The sequence below is a fragment of the Dicentrarchus labrax genome, unplaced genomic scaffold, assembly GCF_905237075.1.
Source record: "Dicentrarchus labrax unplaced genomic scaffold, dlabrax2021, whole genome shotgun sequence".
NCBI classification, from domain to species: domain Eukaryota; kingdom Metazoa; phylum Chordata; class Actinopteri; family Moronidae; genus Dicentrarchus; species Dicentrarchus labrax.
The window spans coordinates 4,696,704-4,721,745 of NW_026136703.1; the positions used below are offsets into that span (position 1 = coordinate 4,696,704).

Genomic DNA, 25,042 nt, shown 5'->3' on the forward strand with positions numbered 1-25,042 from the left:
CAGAATTACAGCAGTTTATCAAGACTTTCAAAATAAAACAAAACACCAGTGGAGTTTCTAATATTCTGTCCTTCACTGTGTAGATAGACATTAATGGTACACAGGCTCATACTGTTTGATTACTACATGTTTATTATGAATACACAAACTGTACAACATCATCATAAATCATCAAACACACAATGTGTAATGTGTAAGTAAAGTTTAAACATAAACACAGTAGACCTATATCTGAGCATTTTGTTCAGTTTAGATTATTATAAGATCTAAACTTTGAAGACCTGAACACAATCTATATACACAGAGCCTTCACTTTCTGCTAAACAGCTTCATCCTGCATTAAGCATAAAGTATGCAGTTAAAACAACAAATAGCTGATAGAACAATAAGAAAAATATGTCAAAAAAAGAAGCCCATTACGTTTGTATGGTTGTTAAAAAATAAGAAAATCACAATACAGACAGACACTTACATGAAAAGTAAAAAATGAAATTGCAGGAAATGTCTGATGTAATATTCACAGAAATAATCTGCCAATCTAAATTTCTTACTTAAATAAATGTCCTGCAGTTCTTGTGTTCACAAGTTTAGGTTTATTGTACAGTTTATCAGTTGTTCTCTACTGTTATTGTTATACATTGAATATAATATAAAATATCCATAATAGATGTCAGTTTACTCAATGATAGAAAATGGGTCCCTTAAGGAAAACAGTTGGGACCCCCTGGTCTAAGAGGATTTTAAGCTATAAAAAGTTTGTATTTGTTAGAGTAAATGACAGCTGCATGTATAGAGGCTATTGTATGGAGTGATCAGCTGCAACACGTATGATGCATGTTTGCTAAAATGAGCAGCTAGAATACAAAAGTATGATTTTGCTCTTTTGTACACTGCAGTTTTAAATGTGCATTAAATGCCATTGCCATTCACTTTACAATATCACACTGAGGTGTTCAAACCCAGGGCCCTTTTTAACACCCTCTCTGCATCCTCAGCAAGCATGTTGAGAAACATGTTGAGAGCTTTGTAGGTTGTGGCAAAAGAGGGCCCATTGCTGCGGGGATTCCTAATATTGGAATGTATCTGGACCCTTCCTCTGCTGCCATTAATGTAGCTGTATTTACACATTGAATTAGCAGCTTCAGGATAAGATCAGACGTTATTTCTGTTGCAGCCAGTGGTGAAACAATGACAACCATCAGATCCTTCAATGGCACACCTGAGCTACGAGACAGTCTCTTCAGTGATGAGCTATCAAGACCAAACCCCACTATGTATTTTGTGACAACTCCAACCAGCAAAGCTACATCAACACCAACAGAAAGCCCAGGAACTGGTACAGCTGCTGCAGCTGCAGATAGAGTAGCCAAGTATTTTATTTTGGCCTGGAAAGCCTCTTTCTTCCTGTTGATGATCTCCAGGTTGCTGTTGGGCATGGCCAACAGCAGAGCATTCCTCTTGTGTGCTGGAAGTTCTCTCTCTAGGGTCTCATGTAGCAGATGGAAATCATACAGGTGGAGCTCAAAGCTGGACACCAGGAAGACTTGTGTCACAAACAGTATAAGTCAGTAAGATATATGAAACTTTTAAAATTTGAAATCTCACATCAGTACTTTTGTTCTTTGTTAATTTTGTATCAGTGATGTGATCTCTACAGTTTGCTAATCAATCATTTACAACAAATAAATAACACATACAAATAAATAACATGGTCAATAGTTTTGAATTAAAATATCTTAAAATGAGTGTGATAATTGTCCTTGTTTTTGGGCATATGAACCTTGAGACTACATGCTACAATTTGCTCAAGTTTGACAAGAAATGGAAGATTGGCGATCGGTCTGTAATTCCTGTATAGTCCTCCTGGTCAGTTCCAGGGTTTTTTTGCACTCTGGGGCAATAGCAGTTAATTTTAAACTGGAAGGATCAGAGGCAGACATTCATGCATAGTGTCAACAGGGGGCATATCACAGCCAGACATGGTTTTATCAGAGGGGTGGGCATGGGGGTCAAAAAAGCACATGGTAGTCCTTGAGTTTTTGACAACTTCAGACACATACTACTCATCAGCTGCAGAATTTGACCTTTAGTGTGTGTGGGTATGTTACTGTGCTGAGATAAAGTGAGTGAGTGGAGCAGGTTTATAAACTCAGCTTCAAATAAAAATTCAGTTATCAGTCCAGAGTTTCTATGAAAGACAATTTGCTTCAGTAAACTTCTGTCAAACATTTCAAAACAGAGACTGGGATCACTGTCAAAGAAATCTGGACTGTCCAACGACTCAAGCACTTCATCACGTCCAGTCCACGACCATCAAGAAGAGGAAGATCATTTTCCAGGAACATACATCTAGGGCTGCTCTGAACTGACCAAGTACAGCGTTATGTCCGACTCTACCAGATAACTCTATTGATCATAGTGACTGTATTTTGAGAAATCAACTCTCCAACAGAACAAAGTGTGCTGGAGTCAGACATAATTCATTATCATGAGTTTATTGAAACAGAGACATAGTTCAGTCAGCCAACTCACATTTGGAATGTTTATTACAGCAGTATAGCATATTTAGGTTTTGGCGTCTAGGCTCCGACCTCATGCGGAAATACCTTAAACCCCAGTTGGAGCCAACAGGTGGATGCCGGGGTGGTGGTGGGGCTTACAGCGCAGCAGGCAGCAATAGCTTACAGAGCAGCAGCAGCAATACAGATGCAGGGCAACAGCGGCATTGACAGAGCAGAGGGAGAGCTGGGAAATTATGCAGTTTAAATAGATCGCCAGATTGAAAGGGAACGCTTGGTTAGTGATTATGGAATAAGGCATGTCATGTGTGTAATCAGCGCAGCTCGAGTTGACCTGCCTGAACTAACTTGCAGGCTTCGCTCCATTTCTACTTCTTTTTTGGTGATTTATTTTAAATGATAAAAATCCACTATTTAATCTCACTGTTATTGTAAGTGACTTACCTTGAATGCAATTTGCCTTGATTCGTGCAAAGAGTACTTTCTGCATCAAACTCCCTCTGATTTCCTTCCTCAGCTCGTAAATCGTTGTCAATCTTTGAGCGAACAAAGTAGACCTTTTTCTCCAACTTCTGAATCTCCTGAGCGAGTTTCACATCATCCCCTTTAAAGCGAGTGTCTTAGGTGATGATGAAGAAGTCAAACTTTTCAAATCCAACAAGCTCCAGGTACTTGTCAGCTGGAAACTTGGTGGTACCAATTCATACTTTGCACGTGACGTCACAACTACTAGCTGGCGGGCAAGAACATTGTTCTCCAGCAACAAAACCCAGTAAACTAATCAAGGATCTTGCCAGGACGTCGCCAGTTTTACTATACAAAAGTATATATATATCATATGTACGTGATTTGATATATGATGAGAAGAAGAATACATGTTACAGTACACACGTTACTGTTGTACCGCGTCTACTTACTTAACTTACTTAAGTTACTTACTTACTTACTTACAGTTACTTTGCATACATACTATGGTACAGTTATTACTACTACATTAACGTTACAACCTAACAGATTGTAACAGGATTAAAGACATTTCGCTGCCCCAGCTGCTCTTGTCTGTTGTCTGATGCTATGTGGAGTGGATAAGCAGGTAGGCTACAATGTTTGACATCCTGTTAGCCATATATGATACAGCCTAGTTGGCATAAGGTTTTTTTTAAATAACGTTACTTATCAAGCTGTCATTGGCCGGCAGGCAGGGTGTACATATTCAGATGAAGACTTCATCACACGACAGAACAGATGTCACTTTGTGTATAGCTACAAACATGCAAACATTAGCAAACGTTAGCGGGTAACGTTAGCTAGTTTGCTTTGATTATGAAGATATTCCTGTTTTTCACCTCCCATACGACAGCGTTGTTAACCCATCCACTCTTGAAGAAAAGATAGCTATCCATACTTTTGTAGGCTTTCATTTTTTGTGTGGTGTAAGGTGACGGATATATGTAAATATATATGTTTCTTGCCCGCCAGGTAACCATGGTAATCCCGTGACTGCAAAGTATGAATACCTGGAAGATGTGGGGGCAGCTCCCTCATCCTGTATGTATGACAACGGTGGATTTACCAGAGCCTGACTCTCCTGTGATGGCAATATTCAGTGGGATGTTATTCTGCCAATCCAAATACTCCTGGATCTTTACAACAGCTGAAGCTTGATTATTGTTTTGTAGAGCTTCTTTAATTTCTTCAGTGAATTCAGAATACAGTTGATTATCCATGGTGATCCTTGAAGACTGAAGGAAACGAGAAGTTAAAAGTCACTATTGTCTTTTGGTTTACTTTTACTTTAGTAAACTTTAATTACTTTGTGGTAATACAGTGACACATCCAACTCCTATCATTATCAGCAGCAGTAACAGACTATGTTACAAGGGGGCTGGGTGAAGATCAAAAGCAGTTCATTTATTCTGCACAGTCTATATCTGAGGTCAAAACAGACCAGAACAGTCAGTTACACAGACTCCTCCTGCACACCACTGATCATAAGAACCAATAGCAACAGAAATATGACCAAACCCTCATCCACACTGTGCATCCTTGTAGATTTGTCCGTCTGTAGTTTTAGCACAGTGCAGTAACAGGGCAGTAATGCATCTACAACAGACATACAGCTGGGGGCGCTGTAATCATCACAGTAGACTATTCAGAGCTTTTGAGATGGCCTTCCAACAACTGAAGGTGGACATAACTTTGATTGTTGAACATAGATTTGTTGTTTCTTCATGATGCTTTTAAATAAACAGAATTTAAGTTTCACTATTTAGAGAAGGAAAGAGTCCCGCTGTCCCTCTAAGAAAGCAGTTGTGTTGTTACTGCAGTCAAACAGTATCTCCAGCTCAGACAGGCAACTTGCTGGGGGTTTAGACCAATCAGATCACAGCTCATTTGTACACAGCCTCTTAGAGCCAGGACTGTTATTTCACCTAGCCTCAGGTGGCTACATTTTACTTAATCCTTTACTGGTGATATTAAGACATTTTCAACGATTAAAAATATTATGCAGGCTATCTCCCACTATTAACTTACTACTTTTGTTGTTGAGGGTGTACTACGAAGCGAGGTAACAGTCTAATCCAGGCAACTTCATTACATCAGGTGTAACTTCCAGGTTAACTCATGCTTACAAAAGCTGTTGTCATGGCAATTTACTCTTTATGTCCAAACTGCCCTGTGCAGGTTATCTTCTTGGTTAACTCGATGTTACCCTATAAACCACCTAAATCCCAGCACATGACGTTGGCACGCGGATTGTGAGAGGCTCACTGCAAAGAGTTGTTTAGAGACTGCCAAAGTGATGATGTACTCTATGAAAGATATCCATTCTCCTCCAGAGGGGATTCAGTATCTATACCGACTTCTAAAACCAGAATGAATTTAAGTTCCCATTTAATAGTTACAAAGATCAATCAACAATATAGAAATCCTATGGAATATGCATAGACTAGGCCTATATACAGAACTCTTGATTTCCAGACGAATCCAGAGGGTGATCTGACTGTACACTTATTCTCACAGTAGCATTACATTCACACAGGTAGACCATCAGCCTTTCTGCTTTAGGGAGTAGATTTTGATTCTGCGTTTTCCCACATTTCAGCTCACATTCTTGTTTTAATCAGCAGTGTAACTATCGTATATGCAAGGTACCGTATTTTCCGGACTATAAGTCGCACTTTTTTTCATAGTTTGGCTGGTCCTGCGACTTATAGTCAGGTGCGACTTATGGTGCGTTCGTTTTGTCTTGTAATCGCGATGTCACATCCGTGTTGGAAAACGAGTAACCGCGGGTTTTTGCGTTCTGTTTGGCACACAACACAACAAGCTTGGTTGCAATAGGCAGTTTGGACGTTCCTTAACATTTATAGTGATTATCTGGTTTAAGGTGCACCCATCGCGGATTTGACGTTACATTACATATTACACAACCATATCACACAGTTTGATATCTGAATATTCCATTTTGATTAACGTTAACGTTACGCTACTGCTCTGCTTTCTGCTCAAGACTCGGCACTGTTGTCATGGCAACATGGAGCGTCTCTAGCCAATTTCAGCTGCACAAGCTACAAAATAACTAATGAGGTGTATTAACACATAATTAGACTGTAGCGACATGCCTATAGGTAACAGTATACAGTGCTGTGTGTACAACTTCTTCATTTGGTTACAACAAAGACAAAAGTGCTTAAAATAGTAGAAAACCACAATGTTTACTACGTGTGATGCTCGGAGTAGCCATCTTGGCAACTGAACTCGGGGTCCTCTGAGCTCAGACGATTTAACGAGTCGTTTTATACGTCCTCGGGAACTTTCTATTTGCAACTTCCGGTTCGTAACTCAGGAAACCGACTCGCAGATCGAGTCGGGTGGACAAAACGAATGCACCATTATATAGGACATTTTCGTCTTCCTCTGGAGTTGGCGGAGATGTTCAGAAGCGACACGGAGGACAAAGAATTTAATGGATGGTGAACTTGCTACCGGTAACTTGCCTGTTGGACTCGGTGGCGTGTTATTTTAATTTCTGTGTGCTATTGTGTTTAACTTGCATTTCCTGATTGAATGTCTGTTCTTGGTCTTGGATGCTGTAAAATAAATTTCTAAATAAGGTAGCCTCCCGAGTATTTGCTCTGCTGCCGGCGTTTGCCTAGACATCGCCCAAAATGCTTGATTGCATTGCATTCTCCAAAATTTTTAGCTACATTTTCATGTACCACATCAGCATTTTTGTTCAGTGAATCTTTTGTAAATTATGTATATATCGCCCAGCTCACCTCATTTCACTCCTTCGTCTTCATTAACATTCCCGGTATAATTCTCAATCTCTCTGGCCTCTATGTGTCCAGTTACATAGTTTCTGTCTGTTCTTGGTCATGGATTTTGTGAAATACTTTTCTAAATAAATGCGACTTATAGTCCGGTGAGACTTATATATGGTTTTTTCCTCTTCATGAGGCATTTTTTGACTGATGCGACTTATACTCCAGAGCGACTTATAGTCCGGAAAATACGGTATGCAGTTGCAAAGGGACCCGCAGCAGTTCATTGTGAATCTGCATTATATGCAGCTAATCAAACAACATGTTGTTAAGGTAAGAATTTATAGTAATATACCTTACTTCACAGTGTCTCACACACACATTCATTAACAACACAATACCATTAGACACTTTTACATGCAAACATTTCATTGGCTCATACCTCTACAGTAGGCTATGTACATTCATGTTGTACAATAATCAGTCTACACAGAAGTGTTGTGTGATTGTAAAGCCTATACGCAGACATGAAATATGCTGTCAATAATGTCAATGTGGTTTGTTATCACCGATCATATGTGTCACTGCGTCACTAATGGGATCATTCATTATGGTGTAAACTGTGCATTGCATATTGCTTTTACTGGATGCTTCTTTTTTTCGCCACTGACCAGGAAGATCCCACAGAGTAACATTGGGATTGTTTGGGTGGGGGTATGGTGTAACTTCCATTGTGGTTTTTTACACAACCAGTAGGGGCGGTTGTGAAGATTCTACTCTGGTTGCTAAGATTAGTCTGCAGGTTGCAAAACTGACCCAAGGAACACAGATAAAGGCCACACAAGATGCAAAGGCCAAAACCTATGAACAAAGTGGCCATTCATAATGTTTTAAAGAGTTCGGTCTAGACCTACTCTATTTGAAGATAACTTCTGTTATGAATTGGCGCTATACAAATAAAATTGAATTGAATTGAATTGAAATTCAGATTAGTTACTAAGCCCACCAAAGGAGAGAAAGAATGGTGAAAAAGAAGCATGGCTCAGTCAGGTAGATGACTGTTCCCCCAAATGAGGGTCTGGCTGCTAAATTGAGACAGTGGAATCTTGAAAATGTGGACTGAGACGGAAGGATCACACACCCATCCGGCAAGAACCTGTGGTGGTCACTGTGAACTCGCTGTGCTTGGAGCTCGCCTATTCTCCTGGCAGAAGTTATATCCAGCAGTAACACAGTTTCAAGAGAAACCATTTCAAATCAGCAATCCCAAGGGGTTCAAATGGGGAATGTACACCATGGACTATGTCCTATACGTCCTATGATGGTCTAGTCCTGAGAACTGTAAGCCCCTGGCCCCTTCTGAAGAACCATGCAATCAAGGAGAATCTATATTTCTCAGTCATTCAGTGTGTCTTGTTGAATTGAACTTGAACTTGATTACTGCCGACATACCTCAAAGAGTAAAGGCAGACTTTTCTGCCTCCAGCTGGAACCCTCTGCAAGAACTGCAGGATGTTCCGGGCTGTGGCTAAGTAGGGATCTGCCTGGAGGGCCCCACACCAAGAGGTAATACCTCTGAATGGTACGAGTAGGCAGCCTTAGTGGCTGGTAGTCCTCACTACAGGCTCTATCTCTTGTCTCACTGTGTTAGATCAGTTTGTTCATTTGACACTTTGTTTGGTTGCTATTTGATCACAGGTATATTTTGTTGATCTATTTTATAGGCCATGTTATTAAATTCTTAGTTTATTTTTTTTGCATTTTTTTAGATAAATCAAAACCCATTTTTTCCAACACAAATCCTGTTGCTGCTTCTGTCTCATTGTCTCACTGCTTCGTTCCTTACAGATGGATTCTTGTGAGAGTTTTCACACACAAAGAGAGACAAATAAGAAGGAGCCACTATAAGTATAAAGAAAGAGTATACAAAATGGCTGGATACTTAAATGAGGTAGGAAGTAAAACACAAAATGGATGACATGGAAAGATGAAAGCCCGTATGTACTACTGATTGTTGACTCATTGTGTTGTCAGTCATGTGCGTCAAATCTGGAATCGGCCAATTCCTTCTTGAATTGCAACTAAAAACCTATTTTGACTAGTGAGTCAAAGGTGTAACCAATTCAGTGTCCAACCAACTGAGCTATGGTGTTGAAAAATGGGCCAAATGGTTGGTTTTTTGTTTATATCAGGACATTATGATGTTACAGTTAAGTTGACCTTTTACCTTTTGGAAAAATCCTTTCATAGCTCTATCCCATTAACTATTTCTGTAAAATTCTGTTATAATTACTGTTGAGTTGGAACCAAAAATCAGTTTCTCAAGGTAATTTTATTATCATCATCATCATCATCTTCCTCTTTGCTCAAAGTACTGTACCATAAAAAACATTGTAATACACAATTTAGTGCATTGAGACTGTGATACATGACTTACTTAATGGATGTACTTGCAACACCATTCAGCAAAAACGTTTAAGTTCTCTGCGCAGTTGTTCAGTTGTACAGTGTTCAGTCGCTTATATAGTCAGTGGGAAACGCCCTGCTGGGAAAGCACCTGATTTACAAGAAACACAGAGAGGACAGGAGTGGTTTGTTTATTAGAGCTGACGTTCTGCACCTCCTAGTGACGGGCATGGTAGTTTCAGTGTATTGAGACAGCTCTCTGGAGCAACTCAGGGTATATCACTGCTCATATTCACTGTAGTACGTTCAGTGAACGAATCAATGCACTGTTCCCCCACAGGAAGGATCTGAGACACTCAGAGACAGTTTTATTTTATTAGTTATATTATTGTTATTAGTTATGTTCTTTATTAGGATGGACTGACTTATGAAGTGCGAAAAAACTGAATTACTATTGAATCCTAATTCAGGCAGAGGACACCGCTGAAGTTTCACTCACTCAGTGACCTGACAATCTCCATGATTCATGTTAATCTGCAAAGTCACCTTTACTAATAACCAATGGGTTGTCTGTCACTACCAGGACATTTTCATTGTTCAGTCTCTAAAGAAAGAAAACTACTCTACTTTTCTACTTTTTATTTCAATGAAACATAAGAGGAAGCTGCTTCTCTCTGTCTAAAACAGGCTCATTAAGATATACAGGATCCACTAAACTTGTAATATTACGATGGAGCCTCCTGCCATGGTCCTGCTGGATTGCCATTGCCAATACTGTTGTTGCTGTGCACCTGTCTGTCTGTCTGTCTCTCGCTCTCTCTCTCTCTCTCTCTCTCTCTCTCTCTCTCTCACCCCAACTGGTCGAGACAGACGACCACCCACCTAGAGCCGAAGGATCTGTCCTAGGTTTCTGCCTTTTAACAGGCAGTTTTTCCTTGCCCTTGTCGCCAAGGTCTTGCTCATGGTGGTACTGTTGGGTCTCTGTAAATAATGTTTTAAAGAGTTCGGTCTAGACCTGCTCTATTTGAAAAGTGTCCTGAGATAACTTCTGTTATGAATTGGCGCTATACAAATAAAATTGAATTGAATTGAAATTGAATTACCGTCTATGAGAATAGATGTCTCTGTCCTCTGTGGAAGAGCTCTCATTTTATAGTGCTGATGAAATGATGTACAAACCCTAATAAGCCAAACTGATTGGGTGTTTGAGGTTATGCTGCATCATAGTGGGATATTTTAAAAGAAGAGTGGACAGACATTTAGTCCTTTCTTAAGTTGTAGTGTACATTATAGGGTATTCATGACTGCTGCATATCAGATTGATAAATAGATAGTCTTGAGTCTGTTGGTGGAGCTGGATTGGGACAGCAGTCTGCCACTGAACACACTCCTCTGCCTGCTGAAGGTGTTGTGCAGAGGGTGCTGGGTGTTGTCCAGTATGGACAGCAGTTTGTCCAGGGTCCTTCTCTCTGCCACTGTCACCAGAGAGTCAAGCTCTGTGCCCACCACTGAGCCAGCTCTCCTCACCAGTCTGTCCAGTCGACCGGCGTCTCTCTTCTTGCTGCTTCCTCCCAAGCAAACCACAGCATAAAAGAGGACGCTGGCCACCACAGACTTGTAAAACATCTGCAGCAATTTTTAACGGATGTTAAAGGACCCCAACCTTCTCAGGAAGTACAGACGGCTCTGCCCTTTCCTGTGTAAGGGGTCCATTTGCTGTCCAGTCCAGCTTGTCATCCAGCTGCATCCCAGGATATTTATATGTCCTGACCTCCTCAATGGACATGGGTTGGAGATGTGGTTTCTTCCTTCTGAAGTCCACCACCATCTTGGTCTTAGAGGTGTTCAGCTGCATATGGTTTGACCTGCACCACCTCAAGAAGTCCTAGACCAGGCTCTTGTATTCCCCATCCCGTCCATCCTTGATACAGCCAACTATCGCAGTATCGTCAGAGTATTTCTGCATGTGGCAGAGCCCAGAGTTATACTGGAAGTCAGATGTGTACAAGGTGAAGAGGACGGGAGAGAGCACGGTCCACTGTGGTGCTCCGGTGCAGCCCTTCAGTCTGACATAGTGAGGTCTCCCCATGAGGTAGTCCGTAATCCATGTCACCAGGAGTGCGTCCACTCTCATCTCTTTCAGCTTGTCTCTCAGCATGAGCGGCCGGATGGTGTTGAAGGCACTGAAGAAATCAAAAAACATGATTCTCACAGCGCCGCTCTCCTTTTCCAGATGAGAGTAGGCCCTATGGAGCAGATAGAGGATGGCATCCTCCACGCCCACCTTCTCCTGGTATCCAAACTGCAATGGATCTTGTGTGTGGTGGACCTGGGGTCTGAGGACATGGAGAATCAACTGTTCGAAGGTCCTCATTATGTGTGACATCAGTACTACTGGTCTGAAGTCATCCGGCTCCCTGGGGTGTTTTTACTTAGGAGCTGTTTTTATCTACAGAGGGCCTTTTCCATTAGCACTTTTGGCCACATCAAGTCAAACCATGATTTGCATTCCCATTACCATATTTTTGGGGCTTTTTTTATAGCCTTTATGATAGTGACAGCTTAAGACAGACAAGAAAGAGGGTAGAGAGAGAGGGAATGACACGCAACAAAGGGCCACGGGTCGGTTTCAAACCCTGGGCCGCTGCAGCAAGGACTCAGTCTCGGAACACGGATCGCCAGCTCTACCAACTGAGCTAACTGGACACCCCAATGATCACTTCACGTCAAAAAACTCAAATACAACCGGTAAAGGGTTAACTGATGTAGGCACACATTGAGATTAATGCTCCTGGAAGGTAATCTTCCTCTTCTTGATGGTGGTGGGGTGGAGTGATGAAGAGCTTGAGCCGTCGTTTTCACAGAGGTCCCATTTTCTGTTTGGAAACATTAACAGAAGTTTACTGTAAAAAACCTTCTTTTACAGAAAATCTGGACCAGCAACATGTTTTTATCCGTGGAAGTTATCATTTAGGCGTATAGGACTGATATATATGCTGATATTGTTTTTTGAAAATGTTCAAGGCCATATATAAATATCAACACATATACATGCAAATAACATACAAAAACAAGATACTCAGAAGGCAATATGAAAGAGTCACTAAGGCAAAACAATCCTCCAAAAAACAGTGACCTTCAAAAGCCTTGTTAAGTTAAATGTTACTGGTGAGTTTCTGGAAATTGAGATTTTATATATTAAAGTGAGGCGTCAAAAGTACACAGTGCCAACCAAGAATCTAGAAATAATAATCCAATAACATGTATGTCAGTATCAGCCACTCTGAGTGGTTCTATTTCATTTTGAATGTATCGGGTAAATAGAAAACACAGCTGTGCCTCATTGTCTGTCTAAGCAGCACAAAGGATATCAGTGTTATCACCACTGTTCTGACAGCAGTCATTAGACTGTGCTTTCATTCAGCTATTTTAACTGTTGGAACGTTTTCTGTTGATCAATAAGCAGTGTCCCTATCACATTAACTAATGAAAATAGGAAAAGGAATATAACACTTAAATACTGCCATATTTGTCTCAAAAATATAGTTTTCTTTAACAGAAGTATAATTCTCTGAGGATCAAGTTTTTTTTCATTTCATTTGTAATTAATTACAATTCAACTGTTCACTTGATTTAGTTATCTGTTTGCAGGGTTTTCCATATTCATTTATTTTTTATGTGACCAACAGGTGGCTCTTTATGAAGGTATTGAGGGATATTTTGGGAGTTACACATTTGAGAGACTGAATAGACTGCAGAACTCTTTTGTTCCTCAGTCTATCATATTGTTAAATCAGAGTTTGGGTTGTAAGTTCTCTGTAGACTAAATACTGAATGTGAGGCAAATAATTCACATGATTACACTGGAGCCACAAAAATAACATATCTTTGTAGTATTTGTTTTATTGTTTGGTTAAATTATGTGTTTTGTTATTTGTATGAAGCAGTGTTCTTTGTGGAGACAAACTTCGGAAAAAATATTCTGATAATAAAGTGAAAACTAATCAAATCATAATTTGGGAACCTTTTAATTGGAGGAGTTGAGTGTGAATAACATTCTCTTTCTATGTCTTGTAGTCACAGATATTTCAAACTAATTATTTGTATTAAATGGTTGATTAGCCAACTGTTGAGGTCACACCACTGATAAGGAATTACTCCAGGATCAAAAGAGCATCTACATTGAGATATGCACATTGTATTGTACATTTTAAAAGTTGTGATTATTTTATATATCTTATCATCATATAATCTATTCGTTTGTGACACAGGCAGTGTTGGGAGTAACGGCGTTTAAGTATAACGGCGTTACTAACGGCGTTATTTTTTCAGTAACGGAGTAATCTAATTAAGTACTTTTCCCATCGTTGCAACGCCGTTACTGTTACTGAGAATGTAAAGTGGCGCGTTACTTGTGTTACTACAATGTGGTTGAATGAAGCGCAGCGGTGTCAGGCTTTCTGACAGCCACACATCAGCTGCCGGGAGAGAGCAGGGTGGTGATGATGACACTGTTGCAAATGCGATGATGATTGGCTGGGTGGGTGGATGCCCTGCTCATGCTGTCTCACTGCATGCTCTAACTACTATAAACACAACACAGAGACAATGGCGACGAGCCTGGGAAATTCAAAGGTAGCGATATCAAACTGGAAGTACCGACACTACTTCTCGCTTGTTAAAGGCAAGAATGTTTATGCAACATGTGTGAATTTTATTTTCAATATTTATTTTTTATATATTTTTATTTCTATGCATATGGCCGGCTGCAATCTATTGAGTTCAAATAAATACCAAATGTTCTAAAATACTGTATATAGTGTTTTTATTCTTCATTCAGTTATTAGAAACATCTTTGACGTTATAGAAGATGTTATAGAATGTAATAGTGTAATAGAACATAAAAAATAATGTCACAGTTACTCTTTGCTGAGTAACTAATTACTTTTACAATGTGGTAACTGAGTTACTAACTCAATTACTTTTTGGGAGAGGTAATTTGTAACTATAACTAATTACTTTTTTTAAAGTAAGATGCCCAACACTGGATACAGGTCTTCAAGATGAAGAAGTCTTCCTGGTGTCCAGCTCTGAGCTCCACCTGTATGATTTCTATCCCGAGAAAGAGAACTTCCTTACTCAATGTGCAAGCACAGCTACATTATGGCAGCAGAGGAAGGGTCCAGATACATCCCATTATTTAGAATCCCAGCAGCAATGGGCCTTAGCTTGAGACGGTGTTGAACTGTTAGCTGAAGTACAACACTAATGAATTGAGTTGAATTGCTCTTCTATAGTTTCTATTTTATTTTTGTGTTTATCTTATATACTTCTACTAGTGCTGGGAAAAGATTCAAATTTTTAATCGTGATTGAGCGCATGATTTTCTGCGATTAATCGCAGTAACACAAAATTCAGTACTGTATTCAAAAGCATTGTATTGCGCACTTTTATTTGAAGTACTGCTATATGAACAAAAGTTTAGTTCGCACTTTACACTTTAAACAAATAAGTTGCTTTTTAACAGCAGTATTCACTTTACACAGTAGCAGTTAAAATAATTCTTGCACTATCTGTGCTCAGTGTGCTGACTTTATTTGAAATGCGCACTGCTGTGCAAGCAAAATGTCTCTCTGTTTTCATTACAGTCAGAGCATGTGAATGCAGCTCCCACTGTCCATCAGTATAATGCACTGTAACTCTGCTTGGACAAACAAGCATTGAGAGAGAGAGAGAGAGAGAGAGAGAGAGAGAGAGAGAGAGAAGAACCTGCAGCTTCTTTTAGAGATACTAAGTGCAGTTGTGTTGTGTCAAGTTGAAAACTATGAAATGTTTCCTGTTATGTTATTTCCTGAAACAGTATAAAATAGGATTAATAATGATACACTTAATAATGATCAGTATTCTACTTTTGGCAGACTTTTGCAGCCAAACATAATGAACTGTGACGCTGTCTTGATGTCCTGTTGAGTCCATATGGTCTTTAGCAACAACTGAGTCCGACCTCTATATAGCAATAATATTATGTTCACATTTAAGTTTACCGTGTTTACTTGCTGTGTTTTTGCTTTTTACTGAAGTACAAAGCTGTGTGTGTAGGAATGTAGAGTAGCTTTGGCTGCAGGCACCGTCCTGGCACAGAGCACTGGACAGCTTGGACCGAACAGAGTGGACATACGGTGGTCAAACCGTGCTGTCATTCTCCCGCCTTGTATGTCTTATATTCAGTGTATGTTTTTAAATGTGTATATATACATATGCATTTCCAAAACCTTAGCGGCTGTGACTCAGAGGCAGAGCGGGTCGTCCCCTCATCAGAAGGTTGTTGGTTTGATTCCCGGCTCCTCCTGCCACATGTCGAAGTGTCCTTGAGCAAGATACTGCATTGGTGAATGAATGCATTCATTTCTGTTCGATGGACTTTGCCATCGCTGAGTGAATGTGTGTGAAAGGGTGAATGTGGCAGTTAGTGTAAAAGCGCTTTGAGTGGTTGGAAGACTTGAAAGGTGCTATACAAGTTCAGGTCCATTTACCATTTACCATAAAAAAGATCAAAACATTGTCCCATTGTCCTGTAAAGTGTACCTCTATTTATTTGCCTTATTTAGTTTGCTATATTTTGTATGTACACACAGAATTACAACAAAATGTTATATTAAAAATATAAATATGAATAATTAAACTGTGGTCCGTGTATCTTTTCCCATTTCTATAATTTCATTTTTGTTTTGTTTTTTCTCACCCTGTGTCTTTTGTAGTGTTACAATAACAGACACTGACACTATTAGTGAATCCCTTGATTAATAGCAAATATTGATTCATAGAAATAATGATTTAGCTCATTTATTTAGAAAACATAAATATTATGCTGCTTTGTCACTAGTTTCAGATCTTTTGTACTTCTGTTTAATTAAAAAAGGATTATTTTTCATTATCAATAGCAAAAAACTCCAGAATTACAGTTCAGTCAGCCAACTCATGTCAACATCACTCCCCGCAGATATGTTTACATAGAGATATTGGGGAGTGATGCACAAATACCTTAACCCCCAGTCGGAGTCTACAGGTGGATGCTGGGGTGGTGGTGGGGCTTACAGCACAGCAGGCAGCAATAGCTTACAGAGCAGCAGAAGCAGCAATATGGAGGCAGGGCAACAACTGAAGAGCTCTTCATGGTTAAAGCCAGATGGAACTGAGATGTAGTGAGCATACAGCTCTTCCAGGATGCGGTGCTCGGGCCCGCAGGTGAGTTGTTTGCAGGTGATGCGGCCTCAGCAGACTGAGTCTGGGTGTCGGGATGAAGCCAATATCTTCCCCTTAGGACAGAGACTCACTCTCCGAGTCAGAGATGGTGAGAGACAGTGACCAATAAAGCCGAAAGGTATAGGATGACAATTACAGGCATTTACCATAATAGTCAGATCAATCAATAACTGAGAAAGCTTATAGAGCAGCAGCAGCAGCAATAAGAATGCAGGGCAACAGCTGCATTGACAGAGCAGAGGGAGAGCTGGGAAATTGTGCAGTTTAAATAGACTGCCAGATTGGAAGGGTGCGCTTGGTTAGTGATTATGGGAAAAGGCATGTCATGTGTGTATATCAGCGCAGCTCGAGTTGACGACCTGAACTAGCTCGCAGGCTTCGCTCCATTAGTTCATCAAGACTTTCAAAATAAAACAAAACAGCAGTGGAGTTTCTAATATTCTGTCCTTCACTGTGTAAATATAAATTAATGGTACACAGGCTCATACTGTTTGATTACTACATGTTTATTATGAATACACAAACTGTACAACATCACCATAAATCCTGAAACACACACTGTGTGTGTGTAAGCAAAGTTTATTATAAGATAGATTATTATCTAAATCTAAACTTTGAAGACCTGAACACAATCTATATACACAGAGCCTTCACCCTCTGCTAAACAGCCCTATCCTGCATTAAGCATAAAGTATGCAGTTAAAACAACAAATAGCTGATAGAACAATAAGAAAAATATGTCAAAAAAAGAAACCCATTACATATGTATGGTTGATAAAAAATAAGAAAATCACAATACAGACAGACACTTACATGAAAAGTAAAAATGAAATTGCAGGAAATGTCTGATGTAATATTCACAGAAATAATCTGCCAATCTAAATTTATTACTTAAATAAATGTCCTGCAGTTCTTGTGTTCACAAGTTTAGGTTTATTGTTTATTGTATTATTGTTTATTGTTTAAGTGAAAGACACTTCAGCCTTACAGCTTTGTGAGATTCATTTGTAATTTTTTATATTGTTTTTGGTAATCAGTGTAAATCATTCCATCCTAATAAATAACATAACCTCATATGTATTGCTCACCCATGACTGCTATTGCAAATGATACCTCTCTTACAGTTTAGACCATATTTCTTCTTTCATGCTGTTTTTCAGTTATTATAAGTACTTGTGTTGGTTCAGAATCTTAATATTGTGAGCCTGTTTGTCCCCTTTTTGAAACATTGTGTGTGTTATTTAATCTAAACAGAAGACTTGACCTGATTTTTGGGATCCCAGCAGGAATGGGCCTTAGCTTTAGACGGTGTTGAACTATTAGCTGAAGTACAACACTAATAGTATGAATGTGTACTGTTATAGCCTGTAATTTGAATTTGAACTGCTCTTTTATAGTTTCTATTGTATGTTGGTGTTGCAAGTTCACATTGCTGTTGAAGTGAATTTCTATACATTTTGCGCTATGTAAATAAGACTGTTCGTCCTTTTCTCAAACCTGTGTGTCTCGTTTGCACTGTAGCTTTTCTGACAAACTTTAGACTCGTAGGTTTCCACAAGCCGATCTACAGTGTCCTCTCTGTACTTTAATGACCTTTATCTGTAACAAAGATAATGAAGGAATGCCATATATGAATTTAAACCTAAAGGCACAATCTGTGGTTAGTTTACAGTCATCTTCCTGCTCAGCTGCCAGTGTGCATGGTTCACATCTGAATGTCATGTCCACTCCATCTGCTGCAACTAAAATGCAGAGCACAGGGACTCGCAGAAGTGGCCAAAAGGATGCTACAACAGTTCTGATAGGGCCTTTAATTACTCTCATCCATAGTGTCTGTAGGATCTGTTCCACTGGTGCTAAAACAATGCGGTCTCTGGACAGAGCCGTCAGTACAGTTAAGATTCTCAAGTTAAACTAGGGCTTATTACTCTGTTACCAAGATTCAGGCATTTCTGGGAGTTTTTATTTCAGTTGATGTTGTAATCTCAGACCACACCATGTGCTGAGTCTGTTATTGTAAAGTCAGGGTACAACAAAGCACTTAAAGGGTTCACAACTTCTTCTAGTGGCTTGATCAGCTTGATCAGTTAGTTAGCTAGGGTTCTTTAATGGTGTACATGGACTCTAACAGGAAGACAAAAGCCTCAGAGAGACTCACAGAAAACAGTTTCCTTCCAAGTTCTCTCACGCGTTTGTTTACATAAGGCTAGACCCCGTTACTATGGGCAACCTGTTGCCAAACAAGAGTCAGACTCACACACTGATGCCAACCTAGGTCTCCTTTTTGAAATATTCAATGTATGTTTTTTAAATGTGTCTATATATGCATTTCTAAAACCTTAGCAGGCATGACAAAAGCTGCAATGTATGGGCTCGCCTCGGTACAACATCTTCTTGAAGATGGACATACAGTAGTTTGCTATAGGAAGTGTACCCAGGGGCTTTAATGCTGGACTGAGGGCTCAGCTGTGGAATGAGCCGCTCCTGGTCAGTTCTGAGGGAGATGAGGGAGATGAGGAAACCGATAAAAACAAAAATCATAAGCCACATTTGAACATCGCCTTCATGTAAACAGGTAGAGGGAAACACGTGAAGTTCATATGAAAGATCCTGGTATCTGTGAGGTGTCCGACGTACTGTGGGAAGATTGGACTTCTCATGTATATTTGAGCTATTCTATTTCCTAACCTCTGCTCCTTTCCAGTTAATCAGAGTTAGTATATCAGACTTTGGCAGACCCTTTAAACTCTTAATCCAGAGCTTTAACCCATATTGTAGTGCAGACTATTTACTGAGGGGTATTGCAACATTGTCAGTATATTACATGTTTATGTTGTTACATGTTTGGATGTTTATTTGGCCATTGACTGGCTGATTTTGGAGTGTACAGATGGAAATCAGAGGAATGAAATTAGTAGCTGTTCAATGCACTTTTATTATGGGACATTTCCATTAGCAGCACCATTTTGAGGGCTTCTATCCCTCCACACATGAGAAGGGTGCAACGAAAGAGTGGTGCAAAAATGAAAAAAATAATAATAATAAAAAAAAAAAACATGGTGTGAAGAAGAAAGAGAGAAAAAAAGGCCAAGTGTGGTTGGGGACTCCGGCTGGGCCGCTGGAAACACGATATCAGTCAGTGTGTTGGATGGCAGGGATTTGTGGGGACACTCGTACGGAACAGGAGTGTACTGAGTCTTAAATCCTCACCTGTCTGTGTCACCTTGGTGTGTAAAGGTTCTGACACCACCACATTTCTGTCAGATCACGCACTTGGCGTCGACCCGCATGCCTAAAGAAGGGTGCACAAAGTGTGACCTGTTGACTTTAACCTTTAATAGAAAATTGCTTGCAATATGGAACACATCTGTTACACAACTGTTTGTACTGCCTGAGAAAAGTTGCACCCAGTTTTAGAGCTTGTATAATTGAGAGGAGTCAGTATTTTTATGGTTTGAAAAAAAAAAAAGTATCCTCCACCGAAAGATGTACAGTTGGAAAAAAAAGAAGCATTTTGTACACCATTCTTGATGTTTGAGAGAAAACATCATAACATTGAGGAATGTTCCATTTTCCTGTAAATTGTACCTCTATTTATTTGCCTTATTTAGTTTGCTATATTTTGTATGTACACACAGCATTACAACAAAATGTTATATTAAAAATATGAATATGAATAATTAAACTGTGGTCCGTGTATGATGGATAGTTTGAGTCTTGTATAAGAATGAAAATCCTTTTTTCCCATTTCTATAATTTTATTTTTGTTTTGTATTTTTTTCTCACCCTGTGTCTTTTGTAGGGTTACAATAAACTTTTGTCCCTTCCAGCTGATTGTTTATTGTCTTCTTCACAATCATTTATTGAGGGGAGGGTTTGGGTAACAGGTGTATTGACACAACATAACATAACACAAAAAGCCCTTTTAAAAATGTGCTTCAAAGTAATTTAAAAAATCAGACCGTCTGCAGCCCTGATCTTCTCGTGCAGAGACTGAGACTAGAAGCTCTAACTGCAAAGTCTCTACCACCTCTGAGTATCAATCTGGACCTAGGAACAACGGAGCGACACATCTGAGGATGTCATGGGCAGGATGTAGCATGAATGAAGATGGAGTCAAAATTAATTTTGGCCTAAACAACGGTGTCCCCAGAAGCGATGCAATGGATATCCACTGTCATTTACACTATATATATGTGTATCAGTGCACATCTTACAGAGCAAGGCTCCAACAAATAAAATGCTTTTGTCTTTCAGGATTTTTTTCATTCTACTGTAACTTGTGCCTTCATTTATTTCCCTTATTCAGTTTGCTATATTTTGTACATGCACACAGCTTTACAACAAAATGTTATAATAAAAGTAGAAATGCACGCCCTGGTGGCTCACCTGGTGGAGCTGGCTGAGTCCTTGCTGCAGCGACCATGGGTTCAAGTCCAACCTGTGGCCCTTTGCTGAATGTCATTCTCCCCTCTCTCCCCCTCTCTGTCACTTTGCAGCTGTCACTATCAGCATGTTGAGGAAAGTATTGAGAGCTCTGTAGGTAGAGTAAAATGAGAAGGTCATTCCTGCCATCTGCTGTCATTAATGCAATGTTACCTCCAGACAAAGACAATATCTTAATAATAAGATCTTTGCTTATTTCCTTTGCAGCCAGTGGTGATGTCCTCACTTCTCTAAGATCATTCAAAGGCAAACAAGCACTAAGCCTGACGCCTTCTGGTTGGTTCGTTGATGGGTTGGTCAATATGCTCTCATCCAACAAAGGTCTTATTGGTCGGACAATCACTGGTGTTACTTTATGAAGAGGAAAAACATTTCTTTATCCATTATTTTCCGGGGTGGGAGGGACTTATGCAGACCCGATGTATATTGATGTATGCTATATTGTTAGAAATTACATTAATTATGTAAAAAATAATAAAATTCAAATATATTTTACTCAACAAATTTGGTTCTGTTTTAATAATAATGTAGTTTTATAGACCAAAAACTGATAACTTCAACCGGCAACCTGGAGAGTACAGGGCTAAACTTACTGAACACTTATTCACACAATTTTTCTGTTTTCAGAACCAGTTTAGGTTACTTTATTTGTATCCAAAGGTAGATTTGGTCCCAATCCACTACGTGTGGAAGAATTAATTACATTCATGAGAACAGATATTTAATAATCATTCAAGTGTACATGTCACTGAGGACTGAATGTAAAGACAACATACTGTATGTCCATGTCTGTAGATGGGACTGAAGGAACAAGAACATTTATGACATGGGGAATTCATTTGTGAAAAAATGTAATGTAATTACAACTTAGCTCATATCAGTTAATTTCAATGAACATATTTATTTTGATTTCAAAAGCCTTCCTTTCAATCAGAAGAAAACAGTATTTAGACAGTAAGCATCATAAAAATAATGCAGAAGCTCATTTGCATACAACGCTAACAGTTTTAATTATTATGATATCACAATGAGGTGTTCAAACCCAGAGCCTTTGTGAACACCCTGTGTGCATCCTCAGCAAGCATGTTGAGGAAAGTACTGAGAGCTCTGTACGTGGAGATGAAAGAGAAGGTCATCGCTAGTGGGATTCCAATTAATGGAATAAATCTGGACCCTTCCTCTGCTGCCATTAATGCAGCTTCACCTGCAGACAAACATAGTAGCTTAATAACAAGATCTTTGCTTATTTCCTTTGCAGCCAGTGGTGATGTCATCACTTCTTTAAGATCATTCAAAGGCACACGAGCTGTACGAGCAAGATTCTCAAGTGACTCACAATCAAGACCAAAAGTAACTTGGTACATTCTGATGGTTTCAGCCAGAATGGTTACATCAGTAGCAAAAGAAAGCCCAGCAACTGGGGCAGATGCTATGAGTGCAGATACAGAGGCATGGTACTTTATTTTGGCCTGTAAAGCCTCTTTCTTCTTGTTGATGATCTCCAGGTTGATGTTGAGCATGGCCAACAGCAGAGCATTCCTCTTGTGTGCAGGAAGTTCTCTCTCTAGGGTCTCCTCTAACAGATGGAAATCATACAGGTGGAGCTCAAAGCTGGACACCAGGAAGACTTGAGGAGACTCCTGTGTGTATCATGTGACTAAAACAGACAGAAAAGAAAACATGGAATGCCTAAAAGCACTGTTTTTGGCAGTAAGAACTTAAGTGATTTTGGTTATTATCAAGAAAACCATGGAAAATGGCTAGATATCAGCTCTTAAATTAAAATCTTATGAGCTATTTTTGTTGTTATCATTATATTTGTCCAAACAAATGTACCTTTAGTTGTACCAGGCAGTAAAATGAACAAGAAGCTGAAGAAACAAGGGTGGTCTAATACTTTTTTTCTTTTTGGATAAATCAAAACCCACTTTTTCCAACACAAATCCTGTTTCTGCTTCTGTCTCATTGTCTCACTGCTTGGTTCCTTACAGATGGATTCTTATGAGAGTTTTTACACACAAGGGATTTGCTTTGGTCCATAAGAATCACAATCAAGTGTAGAAAAATAAAGATAGAAGATACAAATAGAGACAAATAAGAAGGAGCCACTATAAGTATAAAGAGAGTATACAAAATGGCTGGATACTTATAAGAGTAGGAAGTAAAACACAAAATGGATGACATGGAAAGATGAAAGCTGTTGTCAGTCATGTGCGTCAAATCTGGAATCGGCCAAGTCCTTCTTGAATTGCAGCTAAAAACCTATTTTGACTAGAGTGTCAAGGGTGTAACCAATTCAGTGTCCAACCAACTGAGCTATGGTGTTGAAAAATGGGCCAAATGGTTGGTTTTTTGTTTATATCAGGACATTATGATGTCACAGTGAAGTTGACCTTTTACCTTTTGGAAAAATCCTTTCATAGCTCTATCCCATTAACTATTTCTGTAAAATTCTGTTATAATTACTGTTGAGTTGGAACCAAAAATCAGTTTCTCAAGGTAATTTTATTATCATCATCATCATCATCTTTGCTCAAAGTACTGTACCATAAAAAACATTGTAATACACAATTTAGAGCATTGAGACTGTGATACATGACTTACCTAATGGATGTACTTGCAACACCATTCAGCAAAAACGTTTAAGTTCTCTGCGCAGTTGTTCAGTTGTACAGTGTTCAGTCGCTTATATAGTCAGTGGGAAACGCCCTGCTGGGAAAGCACCTGATTTACAAGAAACACAGAGAGGACAGGAGTGGTTTGTTTATTAGAGCTGAAGTTCTGCACCTCCTAGTGACGGGCATGGTAGTTTCAGTGTATTGAGGTAGTCCGTAATCCATGTCACCAGGAGTGGGTCCACTCTCATCTCTGTCAGCTTGTCTCCCAGCATGAGCGGCCGGATGGTGTTGAAAAAAAACGCACAGCGCCGCTCTCCTTGTCCAGATGAGAGTAGGCCCTATGGAGCAGATAGAGGATGGCATCCTCCACGCCCACCTTCTCCTGGTATCCAAACTGCAATGGATCTTGTGTGTGGTGGACCTGGGGTCTGAGGACATGGAGAATCAACCGCTCGAAGGTCCTCATTATGTGTGACGTCAGTACTACTGGTCTGAAGTCATCCGGCTCCCTGGGGTGTTTTTTCTTAGGAACCGGGATGAGACATGAAGTCTTCCAGAGTACTGGGACCCTCCCCAGCTGCAGGCTCAGGTTGAAGACATGCTGGAATGGCTCCCCGAGTTCATTAATTACACCCAAAATGTAATTGACAACTGTGGGAGTTATATCATATTATTTTCCCCAAATATCTATGATCACTTCTCTTTTATTGCCTTTTATTCTTGATAGTGACAGGGGGCAGAGAGAGGGGATGACACACAGCAAAGGGCCACAGGTCGGTTTCGAACCCTGAGCCGCTGCAGCAAGGACTCAGTCTCTGTACACGGATCGGCAGCTCTACCAACTGAGCTAACTGGACACCCCAATGATCGCTTCTCGTCAAAAAACTCAAATACAACCGGTAAAGGGTTAACTGATGTAGGCACACATTGAGATTTATGATCCTGGAAGGTAATCTTCCTCTTTTTGATGGTGGTGGGGTGGAGTGATGAAGCGCTTGAGCCGTTGTTTTCACAGAGGTCCCATTTTCTGTTTGGAAACATTTAACAGAAGTTTACTGGAATAAATTTTCTTTCACTGAAAATCTGGACCAGCAACATGTTTTTATCCCTAGGATCCCTAGGACTGCTATTGGGCGGCTGTGGCTCAGAGGCAGAGTGGGTCGTTCCTTGATCGGAAGGTTGTGGGTTCGATCCCCTTCCCCGGTGCCACATGTTGAAGTATCCTTGAGCAAGATACTGAACCCCAAACTGCTCCTGATGTTGTGCGGTGTATGAATGCGAGTTTCTCATCATTCTCTCTGAAGCGAGTGTCTGAGATGATGATGAAGATGTCGAACTTCTCAAATCCAACATGCTCCAGGTATTTGTCAGCTGGAAACTTGGTGGTTCCAACACCAGGAAGATCCCACAGAGTAACATTGGGGTAGTTTGGATGGGGGTATGGTGCAACTTTCATTGTGGTTTCTACACTACCAGTAGGGGGCAGCTCTCTCATCTCTGTTGACAAAGGTGGATTTACCAG

The 25,042-nt window shown here is 39.9% G+C and overlaps 2 protein-coding genes and 1 pseudogene across 3 annotated transcripts in view; all 3 read right to left on the reverse strand.

The window, feature by feature from the left end:
• LOC127359589 (interferon-inducible GTPase 5-like) overlaps positions 1–25,042 on the reverse strand; it is a 113,341-nt gene that overhangs the window by 35,318 nt on the left and 52,981 nt on the right. The gene's annotated exons all lie outside the window — the stretch shown is intronic.
• LOC127359636 (interferon-inducible GTPase 5-like) lies at positions 120–3,028 on the reverse strand (annotated as a pseudogene).
• LOC127361517 (interferon-inducible GTPase 5-like) lies at positions 21,530–25,015 on the reverse strand. The gene is made up of 3 exons (XM_051396213.1): positions 24,758–25,015; positions 23,825–24,043; positions 21,530–22,542 (listed from the first exon to the last, which is right to left on the reverse strand). The coding sequence occupies exons 1-3, from the start codon at positions 25,013–25,015 to the stop codon at positions 21,925–21,927; spliced, it is 1,095 nt and encodes a 364-aa protein (XP_051252173.1). The 3' UTR covers positions 21,530–21,924.